The following is a 10150-nucleotide window of genomic DNA, read 5'->3' as shown; positions in this document are numbered from 1 at the left end:
GCTTCAGTACTGCTACTACTAAACCTGTTTTTAATATTGCAAACCTCCAAAACAGCTATCCTCTGTCAAACATCTCTTCCTTCCCCCACCAGTGTGTTAGACAATTATTAGGATTAAAATACTTTGTGTGCCTGTGGTCTTAAGGCTTACTGGTTAAATAGGGCTGTTGATTAGAAAGTAAATTCATGCCATCTTTAAAATAGTCCATAGGGGGAGTCATTGACTAATGTTCCCTGAGACTCGTAGCTGGTGTGCCTTTTTAAAATTGTCTAGTGGTCAGTGCTGGAAAAATAACCTTGAAAATGCAAACCAGTTGTAAATTATTGCATTGATACCAGCCATAGAATGTGAATTCAAACTTGATTATAAAAATCAGCACTGAATTATTCATTGCTCATGTCTTAAGAAAAGACATCTAGTTTAATGTGTCAAGTATCAGAGGGGTAGCCGTGTTAGTCTGGATCTGTAAAAGCAGCAAAGAATCCTGTGGCACCTTATAGACTAACAGACGTTTTGGAGCATGAGCTTTCGTGGGTGAATACCCACTTCCTCAGAGGCATGTAGTGGAAATTTCCAGGGGCAGGTATATATATGCTAGCAAGCAAGCTAGAGATAACGAGGTCAATTCAATCAGGGATGATGAGGCCCTGTTCTAGCAGTTGAGGTGTGAAAACCAAGAGAGGAGAAACTGCTTCTGTAGTTGGCAAATTTGACACCATCAGCTCAAGGATTGAACAAAGACTGTGAATGGCTTGCCAACTACAGAACCAGTTTCTCCTCTCTTGGTTTTCACACCTCAACTGCTAGAACAGGGCCTCATCCTCCCTGATTGAATTGACCTCGTTATCTCTAGCTTGCTTGCTGGCATATATATACCTGCCCCTGGAAATTTCCACTACATGCCTCTGAGGAAGTGGGTATTCACCCACGAAAGCTCATGCTCCAAAACGTCTGTTAGTCTATAAGGTGCCACAGGATTCTTTGCTGCTAGTTTAATGTGCTTATCCCAAAGTGCCACACCTTTCGGTGTCAAAAGCCTCTACCAAGCTGCCAAAACTGAAGGTTCTGATAACTTCTTTGCCAGGTCTATACTACAGGCCTATATTTGTATCATTACGTTGTTTGAGGGATGTAGTTATACTGACCTGGAGACAGTACTATGTCAAGTAGAAAGCTCCCGCGACATAGTTACTGCTTCTGGAGGTGGATGATTACACTGATGAGAGCTCTCCTTTTGGTACAGTGGCTCTAACTGCGGTGGTCTCAAACTGGGGGGGCGGAATCCCTCAGGGGGTCATGAGGTGTCAACCTCTACCCAAATCCCGCTTGCCTCCAGCATTTAGATGGTGTTAAATATATTAAACTATTTTATTAGGAGGTGTCACACTCAGAGGCTTGCGAATTGAAAGGGCTCGCCAGTAAAACAGTATCAGATCTACTGCTCTAACTGATCTGAAGGTGCTGCAAAACTTCCCCTTGTGTGCTGCAGAATTCAGACTTATTAGCTGTGTGAGGTGCCCAACTGTCTAATCCTGGGGCTTTCAACAGGACTTCAGTGTGATAGATTGGTATTGGATGCTTATGCAAAATTGTCCACAAATTGGAAAAGTTGTATTTAGATACCAAGTTTTGTTTCAAATTGAAGTTGGATTCAGGAAAGTGTTGCATGCCTTTAACTTGCATGGAAGCCAGGAGTCTGTGCAGGAATACAGGCCACAATTTTCAGAAGTGATCCTTAACTGGGGGGTTCTAAAAATCAAACCCCTATAATGGTGTTGAAAATTGAGAAGTGCTGAGGCCCCTCATGAAAGTTGGGCATTGTTTGTACATTAGATGCCCCAAACTACTAGTCACCTGTGAAGATCTTGGCTGCTGCTTACTGGTTCTGTGGTTATCAGAAGACCTTTGAAAAATAAAACAGGAAATGGAATAACACTTAAAACTGACAAGATCACAAAAGGCAGTAGAATGGGGGTTTACTCCAAGGGAGGATCACACTTTTGAAAAGATGGGGAGTCTGAGCTCACATTAGAAATTCCAGTGTACAGAAGAAATATATAGTTACTGAAATACCTGCCCCCTCTCCTACCATGAAAATGCCTACAGGGAATGTGGAAACAAGGCCTCTTTGATATCTGGGGATGTGCATTTTGAATATTCGAGAGCCAGAGATGACTCCTGGGCCTTGTTATTTTTGTCTCAGTCTCAATGTTATCAGAGGACCAAGATGCAGCAGAGGTTAGATCTGCCACAAAGTTCTACCGTTCAATAATAGGCAAGGACTGCTGGTGGCTGGATTCCTATCTTCCAGATACAACAAGCAGTCCACTTTTCTCCATGCAAACTCTTCCCCAGGGCAACACTCCTTGTCCAATGCTTGGCTTCCTATGCAGAAACTTGTGTCCAGTCACCCCCACCCTCTCCAATTTAGGCTTCCACTGTAAGACATTCATTTGCTCTCTTCCCTCCAAGAGAGATTCCACCCAGTGAGAAGTGGAAGTGTTGCAACTTCTTTCTCAATTAATAGCAAGAAGCAAAGAGGCAGCCTTTCATAGCCAACTTTGTTTCAACTGCTGCAAAGGCTTGGTTGGAACAGCCTCAGTCCCCTGCTGAAGAAGGTGAGATCAGTCATGCACAGTACTATCTGCCATTGCAAGAGATTAACCCTTTTTTCTGCTAGAGAGTGGTGCTGCCTAGTTTTGAATAGTACCCAAATAACCTGGGGGGGGGGGAAGCAATGACAGAGAAGGGAAGAGCAAAACTCCAATAGTAGAGCTGCTGGTGCTACTGGACTGTTGTGCCATCATTTCACTGCCACTGTGGATCCATTTAACTGTTAACGTTCCAATCTGAGAATAGACTCCCATATTTTCAGAGCTAAACAAGAAAGGAGGTACAAGTTCCACATGCAGAAATGGTTGTGCAATTGTGTACCAGCAATTGCTTGGGTAACTGCATGCACGTTTTTGCACGTGGACCTTAGTGGTTCAAATAAGGTCACACTTTGCCTGAAAATGGCACCTGTAGTAGTAAGCCTCAAACTGCCAATTAGTAATTAAAACTTTATTTTCAAATAGAGCTTATTCCTGATGAATGTTTCTCCCCAGCTGAGCTGTCAATTATTGTTTTGAAGGAGATAGCTACTGGTATCCAGATGACCATTTGTAACTGACTTTTCCTTGATGAGCCAGATTCTCTCTGCCATTTTGAACCATGAACTCTTTACTAGCTAAGATGCAGGTTCTGGCTCTGCTGGTGCAAGCTCTGAAGAGAACAGAAGAAAGGACAGCTGCCCTGTTCTAAATTACTACGAGGTCCTATGCTAATGGAATGAATGGGCTTTATTTTCTCCCAGATCTGTCTCATGTGAGTTCTTTATTCACACTGCAGTAGCCAGATTTTCTTTTAACTTTCCAAAGTAGAATGGTGTGTTCTGAGTAGAACTTGTTGAAAATAGTTTAAACTTCTGTTTCCAATGGAAAATGTGCTTTCTTCTATGTTGTTTTGTGAAACTTCATGTTATCAATATTTTTATTTAAAATGTTCATTTATCATTTTTCTGTACTCAAAATAACTTCAACAGTGATATTTTAAACAAGGGGGATGGGGGTGGGAGGGGAGGAGAGGGCAGAAGAAATCTCACCATGTGACTAAACTGCCTGAAAAACTCATTTTAAACACTTAAGATTTTGAAAATGGAAAAATTCAATGTGTTCTATAAACATTTTATGTAAGATTTATAAAAAAGTCACAAAAATTAAACAATTATTTCAAAATGCTTTATTGATTTTTTTCAATTAAATTTTCAAGCTCTTAATTGTTGACTGCAGTCCTGATTCTGTGCACACTTGCAAACACTTAAACATATACATAGGGTAATTACTCATATCCTTAAGAACTTGCAGGATTGCTCCCCTATATTAGGATAAAGTACTCAGATAAGATACCTGATTCTGCACACGCTTGCAAACTCAGATAAGTACTCAGATATTATTAGGGTAAAGGATATTATATTATTAGGATAAAGGATATATTAATTATTATTAGGATAAAGTACTAAGATACTTGATTCTGCGCACACTTGCAAACACTTTAACATATACATAGGGTAGTTACTCACATCCTTAAGAACTTGCAGGATTGTTCCCCTGTATTAGGATAAAGTACTCAGATAAGATACCGATGGGTGTGATATAAATATCCAAACAGGATATTCATTTTTATTTACAAGCAACCATTCAACACAAAAGTTCTACTTACTTTCACTATATTTAAGCACAATAATAAAGGACCTGAAACCATTTATACAGCCACAAACTTATTTCTTCATTTAGAATGAGCAAAACTTCTGTTTTTTAAAAAATCACACGTTCAGAGGTTTTCAATGCAGAATTAAAAGTTGTTTCAAACTTTAGCTCGGCAGTCACTAGAAGAGGCAGGAAGATGCAATCACGGATGTGGGTTAGAGCTCGTAGCTGCACTAAACTTCTGCAGTGAAGGCAGAATTCTTAACTATGAATCCAGAAGAGCGAATTGTGACATGGCTTATTTCATTAGGAGTTTTAAATTCCCCCAAAAAGATGATAGGTGATCCAGAGCAGTTCCTGAAAGTTTCTCTGAAAGATGGAGTAGTACTTTGCAAATTGGTTAATCGGCTTCTTCCAGGACATGTGGAAAAGGTAACTTCTTAAGAGTATTTTGGTAGTCACTATGGCAGGAGCATCTTGCCACACTGCTGCATGTCTCTAATACTCTGAGAAACCAAAGCATGATATTTTACCAGCAGGCACTGTTTCTAATGACTTTTTAGAGGAGGGAAGCAAGGAAAGATGCCATCTGAGTTTCAGAGAGACTTCAGTAATTTATCTTGGGTCAAAGATACTGTATTGTTAGTTGGATATAAGTAAAATATAAATTTGGATTGTAGCTTTTTAAAAATGTGTAATCTCTTAGAGAAATTTTGTCAGCAACAAGAAACAAACAATCACAAAAGCATATTGCTTGCATTTACAATTGGAATTGGCTGAATTATGCATGCATGGCGTAAGTCCTGCCATGACTTTCATGTATGCTCTTATATTTAAAGTAGAAATATTTATTTACTCAACCAGAGGTCAAATCTCCAAGTTTTAGATAATGTATCTATGATTTGTAAATATAATGCTTGAATTTTCAAGACAATTCCATAAAGAATGTACTAATATCTTGCTAATCAGGAAAAATAAGAAGATAGAGAAGGGACTCAACTAGGAATAAAAGTACCTTTCGTTAGTGGCAGTTTTTATTTGATCTGGCCAATACATTTGCAGTGTTTTGAAGCTGCTAAACCAAATCAGTACATCATGTTATAGTTTTACTTGGTACGTAGGCAGTCAGTTCAAATCAGCAATAAGTAACTGCAAACAGAAAAGCGGAAGGAGCTTGATGAGAGATAGGAAATGGCAACACAGAGGACAGGCTGTCAGTAAAATGATAGAAAAAACATTCCTCTCCATTCTATGGAACAGGAACCTTTAAAAAAAATAACTTGAGCTAGCTGGATATAGATCTCCATTTATGTATGTAGTGGTGGTTTTGGGCAGTGGGCTGATAAAGGTCAAGCTTCTCACTATCACTTAGGGCAGTGTTATATGCTGACATTCAAAACAATATGCCGACCATTTAGATTTATGCATCACTTCCTCCAGTGGCTCTTCCTGGTTCAACAGCTTGCCAACCACCCCCATACCTCCCCATAAAAAGCTTCCCTAATTCAGAATAAGATGCACATGTCAAATATCCATGCAAGCCTGCTGAGCAGAGACTATCCTGATGGTAATACAATAATCATGTCTGGGTTTTGTTTCTTTAGTATTGTCTGGAGCCCAAAAATGAAGCAGATTGCATCAGTAATATTCAGGAGTTCTTAAAAGGCTGTGCCACACTTAAAGTGGAGGTAAGATATTCAACTTCTTTCCATTACACTTTTTAAAATTATTATTCTGCTAATCTGTTTCCCTTGTGAATGTTCCTAAACGAGACCACATAGCAGGAAATTAAATTGATCATTGATGATCTCTTGTTTTAGTAAAATACATGAGAGTCTGGATTCCTTAATATTCAGGACAGGGATTCAGAGAGATGATGCAAATGTAATACAGGGTCTCAGAGTTGAACAGACTACCTTTCAAGTCTTTGAGATGAAACTAAATGTTGAAATAGAAACATATACTAAAAATAACATTCTTTCTAGAGGGAGCTGAGCAGTTTGATCCTGTTGACGATATTTTGGTACTAAAGAAAAGTTCATGCAATCCTCAGCCTTGCTTGAATTGGCTTTATGTTGTAGTAATATTAAAACTACTTTACATTTATCCAAGGTCTTTCCTCACAATTGTGTTAATTGTGATAGAATAAATGGTTCCAGGGAGTCAAAGGTATGAACATGACCCTGTCTCTGTACAACACTAAACAGTTAAATAAAACTTCAGGTTTTGAGAACAGAGACCTTGGCCTACTTAATCCCATGGCAAACATACTAGAAAATTCATGCCAAAGTCTAGACATTGATCAGGATACACAGGAGAAAAAAGAATCAGAAGAAGGCATTTTGGAATTCAAATTGACTGGTTAACAGAACAAACTTAAGCAGAAACTATCTAAATCCCTTTTTCACAGAGAGCATATATTAGTCTTATTTTGTCAGACAGCCCTTCTTAGTGGGGAAGAAAGTGTTATAAACTTCCACCTATTTTCCAATAGCTAAACTTAAACTTGGGGTTGGCCTGATAGACCCCAGTTATTACAACAGGATCCTAAAATGCTGTACAAATATTGGGCCTGATTCTGCAAAATATGCATGTATAGATGTAGCCTTTATTCACACAAAAAAAGTCAATGAAATCAAAGAGATTATTTACGTAAATATCATCTGTTTAAATGAGTAGGAGTTGCGGTATGGGCCTTCTATATGGTCCCAATGAGTGCAAGCTGATTTCTGTGTCCAAGCCTAACCCCAATGTGAGTGGAAGGGTATGCCCACACACGACAGGTTGTGGGATCAGGGCCTTTGCTGATTCTTAAAAATAGAAGTTTAGCTAATTTTGCTGTGTTCTTTCAGATTGGTCATGTGGCATCCCTTGAGTTGATTTAAAACAGCCTTTAAAAAAAAAAGCCTCTTATTTCACACAGTTACAATGACATCTTACTATGGAAGTTTATTTGAGGGAAATAAGTAGAGCTGGTTGGGAATTTTTTGACACAACTTTTTTTGTCAGAAAATGCTGATTTGCAGAAACATGTCAGTTTAGACCAAACTTTCTTCTGGGAGGCTACCGGGTCCAGGATGGAATTTCTGGTCAAAAGGAGGGAGAACGAGACACCCACACCAGAATATCCAAGTGCACTCACCTGGGATGTGGAAGAATTACTCCAAATCAGGCAGAGTAGGGACTTGAACCAGGATTACCTACATCCCAGATAAATGCCCAAACCACTGGATTGGTGGCTAGTCTGTATATTAATTGAAGCACATGGCATTAATAAAAAGCCATTATTTAAACAAACAATTTCTTGGTTTTCACGTAATTATCAGAAATACCAGAAACAGTCATACTGTAAAAACATCTCTGAAGACAAGAATTTTGCTTTTCCTTAACTTTAGCACAAAGGGGTCAGATACTGCAAAGCCTTACTCACTCAGGTACTGCCACTGAATTTTACTTATGGAAAGTATCGTCTCTGAGGCCTATAGGAGAACTGGCACTTACTTCAAAATTTGAACAATGTAAACTTAGCGCTATAGTTAGTCAAAAAATGGGAATTTAGCAAAAAAAAATCATTTCCCCCATTTTTTTCCAATTTCAATATTATGTCTAAATTGGAAGAATTTCATCCAGCTGTATTCAGTGGGGAGAGATAGGGAGGGAGATGAAATGAATGAACTTGGTGAGATGTAGGGAGGGTTTGCTCTCCCCAGGGAAAGCTCAGACTCACTCAGGCATGAGGGAAACAGCAAGCCTAGGATAGAAAATACAGAGAAGAGATGGAGAGAAGGAAGGAGAGAGAAAGTCAGGTGAGACAATGGAAAACCTGAGCTACCTGACTGAAAGGTAGGTCAACTGAAGAGAATTAAAAACTGGAAGGAAGGAAGGAAAGAAAAAAAAGAAGATGGTGGTGTATGTCATCTGGTATTACGTAATCTACAATAAACTCCCTCCCACCGCAACATACCCAAAGCTTGTTCTGAAAGGACCATTTCTAGGGAGCAAGAAGGTATTGGCACATTCCTTATTTTCTCTGTTGGGACTGCTGGGTGCGAATTACACTGGTGGTCTCTTGTGGAGTAACACGTGAACCTGACCTCCATGAACCAGACTCAGACCACCAACAGATCACTGGAGATCCTCCACAGAGCGCTGGAGAGTCGTCAGGTGGTCATGACTTACAGTCACTATTGACTTTATCTGAGTTAAAAAGTGTAAATGCTTTCCTCACTCACCATGATTCAGATGTGAGGCAGGGCTGTGTAAGAACCACTTACAGTGGGACCAAAAGATTTGTGATGAAATTGGGTGCAATTTGAGGTGCAGTAGAAAGGACAATTTTTTAGGATGCCATGGGATACAAAGCAAGGAGAAAGCTCCTGTACAGGCTCACCAGATACTATATACTCACATGCTCAAGGACACACTTAAAAGTCTAAGCTAGACCAAGTGATAAAAAGCGTCTCTTATCCCTTTTCCCATCTCCATTCCCTCCAAACCCCTCTCCTGAAATACTGTTCCTTTTGAGGTCATCAGCTTCTGTACTTTCTTTCTACCTCATGTCATAACATTTTGTTGGTGACTTCATATCAGTTTCCACAGTAATAGTGACACCACAAGCAAATCAAGGATAAGTTTATTCAAGTGGAGAATCAACAGCAATATCTATTTTTGGTACCAACCATTACCATATTCCTTGAGTTCCTCACAGACTTTAATGTATTTATCCTCACACCAGCCCTGTGTGAGAGGGCAATGCTATTATCCTCATTGTACGGACAGGGAACTGAGGCCTAGGGAGAGACTGAATGACTTGCCCAGGGTCATGCAGGACACCTGTCATGGAGCAAGGAATTGAATTTGGGTCTCCTGAATCCCAAATTTGCACCCTAGCCATTGGGCCATCCTTCCTCTCCAGTAGATTATTAAATTTTACCTTCACATGCTTATATGCAACTCCCAGCATGCACACATATGTGAGGGCTGAATTTGACTGGATGTTTGTTTATTTTAACAAGAAGGAGAACTTTATTTAGCAAGGTAAAATGGTTATTGGTGTGAGAAAATAGTTCCTGCAAATGGCTGGATTTCTGAACCAAGCCAGGTACCTGCAAAATTAATCAGATATTTGGATTAAATCGTATAGTCAATATTTAGATAGTAGAGTATGGACCATTAATGCTGCAGTTCTGAGCAGTTGGAAATCTGGGCTGCAGGTTCTAAGACCCTGATCCTGTAAACACTTTTGCATGTGCTTAACTTTAAGCTTGTGAGTTAGTCTCATTGTCTTCAGAGAGACTACAAATTGGTTTAAAGTAAAACATGTTCAGAAGTGTGTAGCAGGATTGGGGCCAAAATTGTGTGTTTTATATTAGATCTCAGTCCAATACTTCCATGAGCCATGAGGATGATTTAGTTGGTGTTGGTCCTGCTTTGAGCAGGGGGTTGGACTAGATGACCTCCTGAGGTCTCTTCCAACCCTAAGATTCTATGATTCTATGCTTTCCTTTCCAAAATGCAGCCAAATACTTTGCTGAAGTGTATTGGGAATTTCACACTTAGTGGAAGCAGGGTTGTAATTGGACATATGGGACACACAGAGCCAGGAGGCTCTGAGTTTGCTATCTTGTGGCAATTACATTTTGATTTTTAAAATGTCACTTCCTTGATTAAATTGTGACTCTTTCACAAGGCCCTGCATAGCAATTTGTCTCTATTTTCAAAAAGTTTAGAAAAGGAGACGCTTTCATTTTAACAGTCTGTTGTCTTTTTGCCTTTGTTCTCTTGATATTGGGCTTTTATTGGATTTTTTTCTGCCTTTATCCTACCTAGATATCAGATCCATATTGGTTTCTATCACCTTCTCTTGATATTTCTGACAGTTCTGTTGGTCATTACTACTACTA

General features: G+C 39.4%; 1 protein-coding gene across 4 annotated transcripts in view; it reads left to right on the top strand.

Moving 5' to 3' along the window:
* The first annotated feature begins 4425 nt into the window (after nt 1-4425).
* ARHGEF6 (Rac/Cdc42 guanine nucleotide exchange factor 6) overlaps nt 4426-10150 on the top strand; it is a 56829-nt gene continuing 51104 nt past the window's right edge. For 2 of the 4 annotated variants that reach the window (XM_050964853.1, XM_050964851.1), the window contains exons 1-2: nt 4427-4679; nt 5852-5935. In XM_050964853.1, coding sequence (XP_050820810.1) covers nt 4515-4679; nt 5852-5935 — 249 coding nt within the window. In that variant the 5' untranslated portion in view covers nt 4427-4514. Of the gene's footprint in view, nt 4680-5851; nt 5936-10150 lie in introns of all 4 variants that reach the window. The other 2 variants (XM_050964855.1, XM_050964852.1) reach the window with 2 other exon arrangements.

The sequence above is a fragment of the Gopherus flavomarginatus genome, chromosome 8, assembly GCF_025201925.1.
Source record: "Gopherus flavomarginatus isolate rGopFla2 chromosome 8, rGopFla2.mat.asm, whole genome shotgun sequence".
In the NCBI taxonomy this organism is placed as follows: domain Eukaryota; kingdom Metazoa; phylum Chordata; order Testudines; family Testudinidae; genus Gopherus; species Gopherus flavomarginatus.
This window is presented reverse-complemented; position numbering and strand designations above follow the sequence as displayed.